Below are 14,989 nucleotides of genomic sequence, written 5' to 3'. Positions count from 1 at the left end.
GGCAAGCTGCAGCCGTTCGGTTCGAGCGGTCGCGAAAGAATAAATGAAAAAAGAAAGGGAAAAAAGGGGGAAAAAATAAAAAAAACTGGACGTGATCAGACAAACGTTGGCGACAAAACGGACCGCACGGAATACGTATGTTTGGTGATCCCAATAGCCATATTCGGAAAGGAGCACGTAAGATACTATCCAAAAGGAGGCCGAAGGATGCTGCTGCCAACAGGTTTCCCAGTATCGTACGTATCTACCCTTAAAGTCGGCACACGGTGCAAGGACTTTGCCGAAACATGGCGCCGCCGCCGGTGCTTCTGACAACGGTCGGCCGTTTTCGACGAAGAGGGTGTGAGGTCTTTTCTGATCGCGCTGCTTGGAGTGGCCCAATTTGTGATGGCCTTGTTTCTTCCTTGCCGAGAGAATGCCACCAGTGTGTCTCTACCTACCGGCCAATCCTACCGGCCAAAGTGGTTCAGAGGATCGATTGGTGTGGCATCTCGTCCCGTTAAGAGGCCGTGTGTATGCCCAAAAAAGTGAGGACGGCGCATCAGCTTCCGCTTATCTTTGACCACCCTTGACGAACCTTGACGAACCTTGACGAGCTTTCACGAGCAACATGCGGATGGTTCGCCTCAGGTTTTCTTTTCGTTGTCCGGTTTGCCTCTCCTTCCGGCTTCGAGGCTCTTTCTTTTGGATCTTGAATTACCATGTTTCGCTGTGTTTCCAGCCCTGCTGCGTCGTATGACTCCGTCGGCTTCCTGATGACTTTTGCCAGGCGACCGGACGCTAGGCAAGGCTCTTGGGATGCATCCTTTTTCTTCCAAAGTACCACCTTCGTCCCTGGCACGCCTGGTTTAATTAGGGAGAGGGAAAAAGAGAGATAAACGAGACTACTGAGTGGAAATGCCATGCTAACTGAAGCCGGACCAGGGAAGAAGTGGATTCCTGGGTTTAGGACAAGGGTAACTCGCTGAACGGCCCGGCTTTTTTGGAAATTTTGCTTTTATTTCGTGTCAGGTTTAATTGTTTATTTTTCCACTCTACTCCGTGGCCATGGAGATTCCTGCTTCTCTTTTTCTATTCCAGCCACACCCCCCTCGTCCTAAGATTCATCTGGGTCTGTTTCTGGCGTCCTTATCCTGTCGTTCGAGGCAACCAAGGAATCCTTCTAGAAGTCCAACGATGGGGGTCCACTCTCTCTTTCTCTCGCTTGCACGTTTCTTCCGAGGCCCAAACGAGAGGTCTGTGTGTTTGTTTCATTTTGATTTTTTTTTCTTCGGTTTTCAAAGATTCTCTACTTCGTACGAAATACCTCTGTCCTCCTTTTCCACACGCCCCCTTTCTCTCTGGCTCCGTAGGTTGCTTCAAACTCTCCATGGCCTCTTTTCAGCAGGGGAAACAAGGAAAAGACTCCAAACGTCACTCATTTTACCCCGTATTTTCTCTCTCCAACGGCACCTAGCCCGTCCTTCCACTACCAACGGGGTAGCGAAAACTGTACCGCAGCAGACCAATCATCGCGTTGCCTGTTGCATTTCTACCCATGGCCGTTGGAAAACAGTGGGTGCGAGACAACCAGCCCAGCGGCCCGATTGAGGGTAGACGTAGCAATCAAGATGCTGGCATTATCCAATGTTCAAACTCCCGTATGCCGTATTAAACTTATTTACGTTTACCATCTACGTCAGCCACCCAAGAAGCCACAGAAAAGCCACCAACTTCCTGTGTAAGTGGACAGAGAAACGTTCAACGCGAACAGGGTGTCACCAGGCAAGCTTAGGTTGAGCAATCGTACAAACAAATACATTGTGCGACATCGTCCCTACACCAGTCTTCAAATATCGATAGTATGCCGTAAATAGGGGCTCATAGAATGACGTAGACGGCTACCGTTGCACGGTTTCAATCTTTACCAAACCAATATCCGATCCAAGACAAAAACGTGGTTGAAAAATAGGCTGAGCCCGTCATCCTCATCCTCATCCTCATCGTCCTCCCTCCGTCTTCACCGACACCGAGACAATTGGTAACAAACTCCTGTCTCTGTGCGAGCGGATTCAGGTACAAACCATCGAGATCCGTGGGTATTCGGGCTCCATTGGCTGTCGTATTCTACGCAAACGGAATAAAGACAGGAATGTGTGTTGTACGGAGTACGACATACGAATACCAATATGTGCAAAATCTGTTGCCGTTGGCCCCCTTGATCTCTGGACACCGATGCCGTGCGCCGTGTCCCAAAATCCCGTGTTGCGTCCGGCATGTTGTGCGTCTCCGTATTGCGAGACTCCACGTCGTAATGATCTTTACGGTTTATGTTAGTGTTTCTCGGCTTTTGTGTCACTTGTTTGTCAGAATACAGTCCCTGTCCTTTTTTTATTCGTATGTACACAATTCGTCCAAATGCAGGAAGCCGATATATGTACGTACGGTTGGAGGCGGGATGGCCCTTGGAGTCAAAGCTGCGCGTCGCATACGTTACAACCCGTGTCCTCGATTTTGTCTCTTCCTCTGCCCAACACAGCACATCCCGATCTGTTGTGTTACCACACGCAAGGCAAGCCTCATATTCCCGCCCTGGATCCTTTTCCTGATCACTGGCAATCAAAGATCCGTGCCTGCGACCCGAGTTTGGAGCTTTGCGCTTTGGGCCTTGACTTGGTAATCGGATCGAGTCCCCGTGTGCAAATCAGGCACCAGAAATGCGACGCTTGTTCCCCCGTCCGACGCACGTCGCAAACGAATGCACACCAGCGTTTTCGGGTCAGTCGACAACAACGCAGCTGGAATCAGACTGCAGGCAGCAATCCGCCCCCATCCAGGGTTTTACAGGCTGCGCCTCGGGCAAGTCAGCACAAACCGCGTGTTGCGTTACAGGGCGTCGTTGTCGGGCAGCGAGCGAGGTACTTGCAAAACGAGACACAACCCAATCCTGCCTGCGGATTACTTCGTACTACGGAGGCCAAATGACCAGCATCGTACGACCAATACTACCAAGTATGGACGCCGGGGCCAGCCTCTCACACCCTCACACCTCGGACACTTGAGGCGAGCACTGACAGATTCGATAGAGTTAGTGGCGGGTATCAATGAGAAGTGAAAGTTGCTTGCGCAAAATACAGCCGTATGCAGAAGTAAAGAAATAGCATGAAATCATGAGCTGCAATCATCGCATCTCCATGTTTCCTCCCGTCTGGCCCTTCCCTGCAATCCCGACCAACGAAAAGGGGAAGTGGCGACAGACTGCCGCCGTACGTCGTACTCCGTATTCCGCGAAGGTGCCTGCCGGAAAGGGGACTCGATGCGTCAAAACCTTGCTTCTTGCCCCATGCTCGCCTGAAATGTGTTTTGTAACGGTTTTTGCCCTCAAAACAGTACCTTACCACACCATCGCCCCTGCCTGGTCAGTGCCATCTTCACCGAGACGAGACGAAATTCATGCCTGCCCCCGAAAGTCCTGTGCAAAATGCGTGGCTCGATTCTTCCTTCCTAACGAGGGTTTGTCGCCACGTTCTGTTGTTCTTCCCCTATTGTTCTTGTTGGACCTTTCGGTTCCACATCCACACCCCGTGGAGCCATTGCCGGCCGCCAGCTGATAGCGTCCGCTGTTCCTGCAGTAGCGCCGCTCGTGAATGGGAGAACGCTACCAAAGTACATCATCGTACAGACAAGCCCGCCCCATTGGATCGCGCCTGCTCTTTGGGTACCACAACAGGGAGTCAGGACACAACTCTAATAAAGGAAACTGTGTTTGTGATAGCGTCGCTCGTCCGTTCCCTGGTGCATCACTCATCCCTTCCCAAATCCCAGTATCTCGGGCTTCGCCCCTTCCCATTCGAGCTGCTGTTGGACAGAAGAGGTAGGAGTGACCGAATGAAACAAGGGAGGCAGGTGCAGGATTGGGTGGGAAAGGAAGGAACCAAAAGGGGCCTCCAATTATGTCTCTTGTCTTGTCGCCCTTGCTTGGATTGCTATTTTTGCCTCCTCAACCCTTTTCAAGCACACAAAGCACAGGATGCAAAGTTGCCAATGAGTACGAGCCGCCGCCCATTCTCACACAAGCACCGCCCAATACACGCCTGTGCTTCGTCACGAATCTCCATCGTTCAACACGATACTGTTGCCAGCCAATGCGGTCGAAGCACACCCCCCTTGTGATGGGTGATACAGTGTCTTTACCTCCTGGCTGGTTAAGTATCTCATGAAGCATGCGCAACAGAGGCCACTCCTCTCGCAGGCACCCCTTTCCTCCTGTCGACGTTCCCTGCTTTGCTTTTCTTTTTCGACCTATCAAATAACTGATCGTCCAAATCCAAGTCGCCGAATTCCCTCCAGTCGAGCTGGACGGCCTACAGGATTGAAACGAGCCAACCGAACAGTAGGAAACTGACGCAGCTCGCGCATACACCATCCTCCCCATTCCATTGCATGCGCCGCCCATCATGTGATGAAACTTTCAAGCGACCCAAGCCTGGCCGCATGCTTTTCATTCGACACGCATTTCGCGCCTCTGCAACATGGACGACTCACACATCGCAGACCACCACCAACAGATTGGTGATTCTAAGCTCCCGGGGGTGAGAAAGTCTCGTTACCGAGCCATTCTCATTTGTTGTAGTTGGGGCTGGTCAGGCCGAAGCCCTGTGCTCAGGACTGCGCCCAAGCACTCGTCTCCAGGGGCAATACGGAACACGGTGTGGCTTCAGGCCACGGCGCTCAAAAATATTTCCATACTGATTGCTTACCCTCAAGTCTCACCCCCCCCTGCTCCGCTCCCAGGAAATCTAAATTTCCTCCGTTGGATCCAATCGGCCGGGAAGACCCTGTTCGATCCACTCCGGAGAAGGGTCCGAATGGAAAAGACAGCAGAAAGTCCACTGTTCACAGGGGCTCTTCAGGCTCATCCAGGCACCCCCATTCACACGCAGCTGCTTCTTTTGGCTGCAACCCCTTTTTGTTGCTCACTTCTCATATTCTGATCCCTTCCCAAGAAAAACTTTTTCAGTGGGGCCCCTGCCACGCTTTTCATCCTTCCTGGGCAGGTCTTGCGTTGTCTCTGCAGGGGGGGGGGAATGCGCGGGGACCTCTGAAGAGTTCAGAATACCTTGAATGCTTCAGCGTCTATGTCAACTCGAGGTGAACAACATCTCCAGCATGCTCACCGCTCCGCTAGCTTTCACCTTGCCCTACATCCTGGCGGGCCAGGCTGTCGACGCCCTCCTGCATATGGTGTCCATCCGAACAATCTTAGACTGTGCATTTGGAAACTCCACCCCGTCCTAACAAGGGCCTTTCTCGTCAACAACAGTACACTGATGTCTCGCATCCGCGCAGCTATGTACGAACTGCGGCGCTCACAGATACGAATCCTACCACACGCGCGCCAAATGTCAACCTGAGCACACACCGTTACACACCCACCTACAGGAAAAGAGCCGGCGCGCGCACACGGGCCCGCTTGCCATGTCCGCTTTCTCGGCAGTGATCCCGGTTTCCGATCTGCAAGCCAAAAAGAGACAAAAAAAATTGTGAGTACGGGACGGGAGAGCAATGCTCAGACCCTTTCTTGGACTTTCGGTTCCATTTCGAGGCCATGCTCGTCTTTTTTTGACCGCCCCTAGGACTGGTTTTGGATGTCTTTCTTCTTCCTCATCTGATGTTCAGCAATGCCTTCATGCAAGGCCAAGGTGAGGGTCTCTGGCCCAGGGCTCGGTGTCTCTCTTGATTCTGAGAACGCCACAATGCCACGTCTCAGTGTCATGTTCAGACTGGGCTCTCTCCATCGTTGCTCGCCCTGCTTCTCGGTCTTCCCTCGACTTGCCTGGGGCCGGGGAAGATATCCGCGCACTTTTGAATTAAGTGGTCCACTACGGTCCACTTTGGTCCCCTGTCAAGGTCAGTTAGCGTCGACAACGGCTCGCCCAAACGTCCTGTTCTTGGTCCATCTTGGTCCATCCTTATGCGACATGCTGGAGGTGACATTGGGCCCGAGACCGTGACAGCCTGCGACGCGTTCATGAGGAACAGAACAGCGGTTTCCTGTTCGCCCATCGACAAGAACTTTCGCCAATTTCATACGAAGTACACGGGACCGGACCCAGACCGGTACCAAAGTACCCAAGCACGAATTGACAGATGAGTTTACTTCATATTGAGCCCACAAGAAGCCCGGCAGCCAGGCAGCCAAGCTCTGTTGTGGAGTTGCACACACCCACAAGTCAAAGCTTTTTTTTTTAATGAAGGTCAACTCGCACACCCCAACCCCCTGTAGTCCAGCCGTTTCGGAAGCTTCTGTGTTCGTCGAAGCCGTTTCCCGATCAGGAAATCAATTTTACCAAAGCAACACGGGAGGAACGACACAACCGGAGCCAGCGCCCTTCCAATCCGTGTTCTCTCCGTCTTTTTTTGTCAATTCCAATGGTACCCTAGGCCGCATTAGGAATCGAACGCGGGAAGACAAGAACACGCCTATTCTTTTCGATTTCTTCCTTGCAGTGACCTCTTTCGTGTTTGCCTCAAACGACCGTTGTGTGAGGTAGCATTTTAGGGATATGGGGAGGCCAGGGCACTGAGGCAGTCGTTTTTGCTTCCCGCCTCCCACACGTGGACTCTCCGTTCGGACTCGCTAACCGCAATGCTTGTGCCGACAGGCTTTTCACGAGCTCATTCCATCCAGACCATTTGATCGCTTCACTATGTTGTACACACCCGTGCTGTGGAGCTATCCCGGTACTTGAAGTACACATTTGATGTTCTCTGGTCTTCATTGCGGGCTCTGTCAAAGTGGGCAGCCGAGCCCCCCGTCTGTTTCCCACGCGACATGATCTGCAACATCAAAGGAGTCCAACGACGCTTTCCGGACTGGGTAGTAATACGATGTTGCGATGTACCTTCTGTTCATGTTCCCACCAACCTCGCAATTTCGGTGGGGAGGTAAATGTGACTCCGACAGTTACACAGACTCAGACAACCATGAGCACATGGTGGTCTCCACGGCAGCTGTTGCCACTACCGCTTAATCTTGACGTGCCACCTTTCCCCATGGGCAAGAAAAGCGAGTGGTCGTTTTTTCAACACTGTGAGCCGTGTCCCATTTGAAATGAAAAGTTTGCTTCCCGTGCGGGCAAGTTTTACTCGCCGCGAGAAGAATATGAAACGCAGCATGGTTCGATTCAGAAAGAGAGAGACCTTTCGTGGAGAGAAGACATCCGTATCATGGCGCTCAAGACTCCTTGGCGACAGGTGCAGAGTTTTCCCCTCTACGAAGTAGTTGCGATCCTCCTTCCAAGTCAACCATGTGCTGACAGGGTCTCCTATCTCCACTGGAGTATTCTGCACATCGAAATTACCCCTAATACCGACAACTTCTCGGTGTCAGCGTCCCCCGTGCCGAAGCGCCCACCCCAAGGAAGGTCGGTGAGTGGCCTAGCCCTTTGCTCTCGGTGAAGCAAGCGGGTCGCAAGGTGTGCGGTATTTCGCAAACCAAGCGCTGGAGAACTGGGCGTGTGGTAGGTGCTGCACAGAGTATTACTCTTTATACAGAGCGTGCAGCATACAAAGCGTGCAGAATGTATCGTCTGGTGTGTGTGGGTAGCCGGTTGCGTCGCGCTGAAGGTCCGAGGCCATGTTCCATACGCTGAGGCTAGACGGCGCAGCCTCTTCATGCCCTCCATGCTTTATGGCAACACATACCGCGTGAGTCAATACACAGATTCTTACCACGGGATGTGAAAATGGATTATATATGAAAGAAACCAAAAGAACCGTGTTCCGTGCATACGCGACGTGTGGGCGGACCGAATGAGCCGGGCATTTAGCATTCTTGTTATTTTGTTGTTGTTGATTTTTGCGTTTTGGGGGGGCTAGCCTTCTCTACGTCACCCTCTTTTCTTTTGATTGCGGGCCGCAAACGAAGGTTCGGATTATACCAGGCGGCTTCCATCGCGGCAAATGATGGGCTAAGCATGGTCCAGCCTGGCCAGAGAATATACATTGCGTCCAGGAAAGACCGAGGACATAATATCCCCAATCCAACATAGACTCGACTCTCCACGTTCGCAACAGGCCACAAATTCAAGTCTTCCTCCGTCCTCCTTTGTCTTTTATTGCCCCATTCTCGTCCCCAGTGAACAAGAAATTACGGCGACGCGTCAGTCCGGGGTTGACAGGGGCGTTTCGAGATAAAAGGACATGGTCAGGCTTGCTCTGCCGTGCCGTGGTTCTCGATGCCACTTTTGCTGGGGGGTTGCCGTCTGTTGCCGGACGTGATCAAATCGCAATCCAGAAGAGTCGACTATTCACGCCACTTTGGTATACGACATACACAGCGGTCAGTTTGGGGAGCGCCTTGGATGGGTGTGCGAATGTCGGTTGGCTCGTCTACGGTAACACTCGAGATGAGGTCAGATGTCGCTCTTATCCCGTGGATGTGTGTTGCATGGTTGGCGCACGGAGGCTATCATAGCGCAGACACAACTGCCAGGCGGCAGAGCAAGGAGGACAATAAAGCAAAAACTCGGCAGTCACGTATGCTTCACTCGTAGTGGAAATGGGAATTTCATCTTTCCAAAATCGGTGTGTCTCTCGAGCTTTGTAGTGGTTTTATGTTTTGGAGAGCGATCGCAAGAAGTTCGACGAGACGGAATGGAACGTAGATCCTGATGCGTCCACTTGATACGCAGTCACCAGCCTTCCTTGATGGTCGGAAATGTGAATATTTCAAGAAAAGGTTTGATTTTCTTCGATTTTTTAACGTACTTCGAAATAAATAATAATAAGTAAACAAATCCAAATAAAAACTTATATACGGATGCGCTACGCAATTTGCGACGTGACAATAAGGGCGGGGAAAACCACCAAACATTTTGTGAATAAAATATGAATTAAAAACATGAACCAAATAATTACAAAATCGATTACACGAACAACAACGGATGAAAAGCTGACTCACGAGACTCACCGTGATCTGCACGGGAACGCATCTGCCGTATCTTGCATCCTTGGTTCGTTATGCCCCTTCATGATGGGACGAAGTCGCAACCGCGATCGCATTGCATGAACTGGGGTGATCGACGCCGACGAGACTTTCTCGGAGAAAGAACCATACCAAGAGACGAAAACAAATATGAGACGAGGAAAGACAGTTCTGTAATGCGCAATGGAGTGTCTTGGCTGTCAGAACAGCGAGGTGGTAAGCACCAATGGCGATGATGTCTATTACAAAAGTTGGTGTTGCTTTTCGGTATTATTTCAGGTGGCATATTCCTTCCCGCCGCATCCGATAACACCGTGTGACCGCACCACCTGTGGTTTAGACGGTCAGCTTCGCATCCGCCTTGGCCGGCCGCACACCAAAGATGGTGCTGCCGATGCGCACCTCACCGCTGCCCGACGCCACGGCGCTCGCGAAATCGTCACTCATGCCCATGCTGAGCTCGAGCGGTGCCGAAAGGCCCAGCGCCTTGGTCACCAGGTCCCGCTGCTCGCGCAGCGCCACAAAGTCCGGGTTCTCTTCGGATGCGTCGACCGCCACGGCCTTGCTCCGTGCAATGGCGCCGATGGTCATGAGACCGAGCAGCTTGAGGTTGGGGCACTCCTCGACGATGGTGCGGCATAGCGCCACGGTCTCGTCGCCCGGTTCACAGCCGGACTTGCTCTCCTCGCCCGAGGTGTTGACCTGGACATGGATGTGGATGGGACCGACATCGTCGCCGCCCGCGGCATCGTTGCGGAACGCGCCCCGCGCCGTGTCCAGAAGCTTGGCCTTCTTGGCCGAGTCGACGCTGGAGACGCACCACAGGTTGCGGACACGGGCGAGGCTCTTGCAGTGGCCTGTGACTGGTTAGACAAACCGACGACAACCGACGACATGCCAGTTTGGGCGGCGGGTGGCGTTTCCGCTGACCGCGGGAAGACGTACCCGACTGGAGACCGCCGATAAAGTGCCATTGGATGCTTCGTGGCAGCAGCGCCGCCTTGTCGCGCAGCTCCTGCGCATAGTTCTCGCCAAAGTGCAGCTGGCCTTCCTGTCCCGTGCTGGTCGGCTGGTGCAGCGCCAAAATGTCGTTGGCCGGTTTGAGCTTGCTGACCGCCACCAGGCGGACGTTTAGTGCCGCCGAAGACGGTGATGCCGAGATAGCCGCAGCAAGCCTCTCCTTGACGGCCGCGAGGTTGGCCACCAGCGCGGCGGTACGTGCTGGATCGACCTTCATCTCCGTGGGCGGCGCGGCGGCGGCAGCAGTGTTGTCGTCTCCCATTGGCACCGTTGTTTGGAGTGTGAATGTTCCTCGAGCGGTTCTCTACCAGGCGGCGTAGACCGTCCTTGCCGTATTACTTAACAAAGAAAATACGTTGGTGTCGTAGAATATGAGAAGGTGGCGTGGGTCCGACTCACATTCATCTAAAAAGGTTGACGATGCGGGTTTGCTGCGGTTGGTTGGTGACGGGATGATGTTAGCTTGAGCCTTGCTGTAGGCGGTCACGTGCCGCAACATTACACACAAGCCAAAAGACATATAAAACACACCAGATCCAAAATGAAGCAAATATCTATTTTTTGAAATGCATTAGAGTACAACCAGACACCCCAGGCCCTCTGGCAGCGGCAAATGCCCTTTGGGTACATGTGTCCTGTCCAGAATCCCGCCAAACAGCACCGTGCTGTTCCTCCAGAATGCTGCGACGCTCAAAATTCTATATCCAAATGCCAGGAAAGATGGGACAAAAATAAATCTACAAGTATCCAAGAGTACAAGAACGAAAGTAGAGCGACAAAGGAAAGATGTAAAAGCATAGAACTGAATCCCAAAAAAAGCGGACAATGTAAGCGCCGAGAGACTCCGGTATGCTGTCCACTGGTCCACTGCATATATGATGCAAATGGCCTTATCTGGACGAAAGGACGGATGAAGACTTGGGAAATTGAAAGTGGTAAATGGTTTTGAACGGTCAAGCAAAGCAAGCGAACTTGTGCTTGTTATCGTGGACTCAATGGGCTCTTGCCAGGCCCTGCAGCCCGCTTCAATGCGCGCACCTCGTCCTCGAGCTTCCGTCTCTGTGTTTGTTCGTTCTGCGGGTGTTAGTCTTGTGGCTTGTTGTGGCGTAAAGGGCCAAAAAAGCAGTGGGCAAACTCACTCTCAGTTCCTCCTGGAACTTCTTGCGCTCCTCCTTCATCGTCGCCCGGAACTGCTCGCTCAGCATGCTGGCACCGGCGCGCGATGGACCGCCGCCTGACGCGGGTCCCACTTTGAGCTTCTCCGCATCCAGCTCTTCCTTGAGAGCGGCCACGGTTGCCTCGAGCTTCTCGCGCGTGGCGCGGGCCTCGGCGTCGAGCGCGGCCTTCGCGGCGAGGGCATCGTCGAGTTGGGCCTCCAGATCGAGCTTTTCGCGCTCCGCGGCGATCGTATCCTTGGTCAGGTCCTCGTACTCCTTGAGCGTGCTCGTGAGCTCCTTCTTCATCTTGTCAAGCTGCGTCTGCAGCTCCTCGTTCTCGGCCGACTTGGAGTAGGCCGCCACGTCCTTGGCGCGTTGTGTCCGTGAGCCGTACGCGCCCTCGAGCTCTGCCTTGGCAATCGTGGCTTCCGTCTTGAGCTCCACTACCATGGCGTTGAGGTTCTCGAGCTCGGCGTCCCGGTCCTGCACATCCTTGGCCGCCTGCGCGGCGTTGGCGGCTGCCGCATCGCGTGCCTCAGATGCCTCCTTGAGCTGGGCGGTCAGGCTGGCCACGTTGGCTTCGGCCGTCGCCACGGCCGCCTGCATCTGCGCGCTCTGCTTTTCGAGGGCAGAGAGCTTGTTTGTGCGCTCCGACAACTGCTGCTCGATCGACCGGCTGGCCGAGGACACCTCGGCGTCCTTCTTTGCAATTACCTCCTGGGCCTCGCTCAGGTCTAGGAGTGTCCGTGCCAGCTGGTCCTGTGCCTCCTCGGCCGCCCGCTGTGTCTGCTGCAGCTCGACTGTCTTGTTCTGCAGGGCAGCGGCCGTCGTCTGCAGCTCGGCCATCGTTTTCTGGAGCTCCTCATCCTTCTCCGCGTCCGACTTGTTGTTGAGCTCGCGCTGCTGCTTAATCTGCCGCTTGAGGACCGACTTGTGCTCGCGCAGCTTTGTTGTCTGCGAGTACAGCCACTGCACCTTGGCGGAGAAGGCCTGCAGCGAGTACGTCTCGCTGGGGCTCATGGGCGACTCGTCGCCTGAATCGTCCTCCTCGTCGGCGCCGAGGCCCATGGATGCTCTGGATGCCTTGCGCTCCTCGCGCTTCCGCTGCTGCTCGGCGAAGCCAGACTGCATTATGTCCCAGAGGCCCGCGAGAACCGTGTCTGCTTGCTCAGCTGCTTGCTGGCTCGAAGCGGATGCATTGGTCGCCTCTGCCGCGCGGTCGACTTCCTTTTCGATCGTGGGCAGGACATCCTCCAGCCAGTTGAGCTGGCTGCCCAGGCCCGCACTAGAGCTGCTTCCAGACACGGACGGAACCGGCTCTAGAGAAGCAGCAGCCGACGAGACGATGCGCTGCAGCTGGCCATTGACGGCTGCCAAACGGCCTTCGAATTGTGCCAGTGCGCCGCCCAAGTCGGCTTGTCTGGCCGTCGCAGACGCACTCAGCTCCTGCTCTTGCTGTGCCACGCCAAGGCCCTCGGCGAGGTACTGAATTTGAGAGACGAGTCCGTCTCCTGGCTCGTTGCCAGTGCCGGCCGGAGGGCCTTCGTAACCGCCGTTCTTTTTCGGGTTAAACCGGACAATGATCTCGCGGAGGCGGCCGTTCAAGTCTTCGATTTGCCGCTCGGCGTCGGCCATCGACTGGAGCCGCTCGCCGCTTTCTCTCTGTAATGCAGCCAGCTCAAGCCCAACCGAATCGCTCGCAGCACGCAGTTGGTCGCACTCAACCTGCAGTCGAGCGTTGGTGTCCCTCAGGCGGTCGCTCTCTTCGCGGAGCTCCTTTGCTTCTTTCCGGATCGGCGACTTTTGCGGGATCTCAATGGCGTTCTTTCTGGAGCGGCCGGATGGGTCGAATGGTTGGTCGATGGGAAGATACAAGCTGCGGTCGTCGAACATGCTGTCGCTGCCAGCAACAAGCTCCATGCTCTCGCGGCCGTTGGAATACGTGTACATGCTTTCGGGGCTGCCGGGTATGCCGTTGACGGGCAGTGTCGGGCCGTTGGCATTCTTGTTTCGCGGGGCGGCTCGGTGCGTCAGCTGCAGAATGCCCGCCGTGTGCTGGAAGAGTCGCCGTTGCGGCTCCATGAGCTGCTTTTCTAATGTGAACAGCTCTGTGGCCAGTTCTTCGCACCGCTGCTCGCAGGCTAGACGTTCCGCATCGGCATCGCTGCTGCTGCGGTCGCTCACAACGCTCTTCCGCTTGCCTGGCGAGTACAGCTTTGCCATGGAGACGGCGGCATCGCGGTACTTGGACTGGATGGCCAGGTTGGCCTGGGTCTGTTCAATACGCTGTGTGATGGACTGGCACTGCTTTTTCAGGTCGTCCACCTCTTCCTGGGACAGGATGACCCATTCTCGGCTGTCGGACAGTGCTGTTTCGGTGAGTAGATGGACCTGGATCGGGTCCTTGAGGTCGACGAGTGGCGAGCTCTGCGGACGGTCGGCGTTCATCTATTATGGGAGGCAGGTGGTTAGTCCCGATTGCTTGTGCATGTGTCACACAACCGCCCTCCGAGCAGACGGTCAACTCACAGGGTTGTATCGTGGCCGCTCTGCCTCGAATCCGTTCATGATCTCTTGTCTGTAGCCTTTGGCCATGGCGCGACCGGTAGGTACGACGTCTTGGAAGGGTGATGTCTCGTCCGGTCCGAGGCCAAACGCCTTCCTGGCTCCTAGACCATTCATTGTGGCGGGTCGTGTGTCCGTATATCGTCGTCTCGAGCGGCGATGAGGATGCTGCTCTAGTCTGGCGAGTCTAGTCCGATGTGTCTCGCGTCTCTTGTCGTGTAGGCTCCAGTCGGGCACTGGCTGAAGTCCCAACAAGCAAGCGCCACGTATTTTGCGTGCTCGTTAGGCCATGGCAAGACGGCTGCGGCGAGAGAGGACGGATGGGCTTGCAAGGACGACGTCGGCAGTTGGTTCGTGTTCGCGGGACGGGTGGACAGGGGCTCGATTTGGCGGATCGAAGGGGTGTTGAGATACTCAAGGTACGGAATATTTGGCGGCAAAAGGACGATACTATCGAAATGAGCCGTCGCGAAAAGAAAACAATAGCACGGCGTGCGCGGTTACGGAAACACACGACGTAGAAAAATGAGAGAAAATAAAAAAGGAGCAAATGCTTTTGGAGAATCTGAGACCGACGATCCAAGGGGGAGGGGGTTGGTTCGGCGGCCCAATGAGAATTAGCAGTTAGTGGACTACAGGTGCAATCCGAAGGCTCGGCGAGACGCAATGACGAGCGGCCGGCAGTGTTTGCCACGGTTGAGCTTCAGTCGGACAGAAATGCATTTAAAGGGAGAAATGACAATCGTCTTGGACAAAGATGCGCTGCAGACAGTAACCGTCCGGACTACAGACAAAGAAAGAGGTGCTGCGGCTGTTAGTTCCTTCCCTACGATCGAATTCCGCTTTCCCTTTTGGACTCGGGCTTCCGTTCCTTCCTTCTTTGCTTGCTCCCCTGTCGTTCAAGAATTTGCAGCGCTTGACTGTTATTTAATGAAGAGGCGGTTGCTTAAATAGGAGGGTATGGAGGCAGCAACGTTCGGGTTCCTTCCCCATCCTTTCCCTTCTTGGGCGCTTCGCGCCAGGGGTCAAGTTCAGCCAAGGCCGCTGCGGCAGCGCCAGGTTTGTTTTTAGGTGGTGCGGTCCCTGGTTCCTGCTTTTGGCGGCGAACTGCGTATCCACTTTACGCGTCGCTCCTGCACTGTTGTGCCGCCTATGGCACGCAAACCAACCGCGCTAAGCCTGTTCTGGCGCTCAGCTTCCAGTCTCGTTTGGCAGTTCGCTTGCATCTCTCAACTTCTCGAGGGGCAGTCAGTGGAGTCCAGTTTAGGGGCCTTAGGGC

The 14,989-nt window shown here is 54.5% G+C and overlaps 3 protein-coding genes across 3 annotated transcripts; 1 reads left to right on the top strand and 2 right to left on the bottom strand.

The window, feature by feature from the left end:
- Positions 1 to 7,209: 7,209 nt before the first annotated feature.
- SPSK_10913 (uncharacterized protein) lies at positions 7,210 to 7,725 on the top strand (the record flags this gene model as incomplete). Its single annotated transcript, XM_016737150.1, has 2 exons — positions 7,210 to 7,410; positions 7,537 to 7,725. The coding sequence occupies 2 exons, from the start codon at positions 7,210 to 7,212 to the stop codon at positions 7,723 to 7,725; spliced, it is 390 nt and encodes a 129-aa protein (XP_016588067.1).
- A 1,579-nt stretch (positions 7,726 to 9,304) lies between these two features.
- SPSK_09612 (uncharacterized protein) lies at positions 9,305 to 10,250 on the bottom strand (the record flags this gene model as incomplete). Its single annotated transcript, XM_016736184.1, has 2 exons — positions 9,305 to 9,825; positions 9,914 to 10,250. 2 exons carry the CDS (start codon positions 10,248 to 10,250, stop codon positions 9,305 to 9,307), a joined length of 858 nt encoding a protein of 285 aa, XP_016588066.1.
- A 719-nt stretch (positions 10,251 to 10,969) lies between these two features.
- SPSK_08484 (involucrin repeat protein) lies at positions 10,970 to 13,827 on the bottom strand (the record flags this gene model as incomplete). Its single annotated transcript, XM_016735080.1, has 3 exons — positions 10,970 to 11,062; positions 11,128 to 13,593; positions 13,675 to 13,827. 3 exons carry the CDS (start codon positions 13,825 to 13,827, stop codon positions 10,970 to 10,972), a joined length of 2,712 nt encoding a protein of 903 aa, XP_016588065.1.
- Positions 13,828 to 14,989: the final 1,162 nt, after the last annotated feature.

This window comes from Sporothrix schenckii, assembly GCF_000961545.1.
Source record: "Sporothrix schenckii 1099-18 chromosome Unknown Cont44, whole genome shotgun sequence".
In the NCBI taxonomy this organism is placed as follows: Eukaryota; Fungi; Ascomycota; class Sordariomycetes; order Ophiostomatales; family Ophiostomataceae; genus Sporothrix; species Sporothrix schenckii.
The sequence above is the reverse complement of the archived record's forward strand: the minus strand, read 5'-3'. Positions and strand labels throughout refer to the sequence as shown.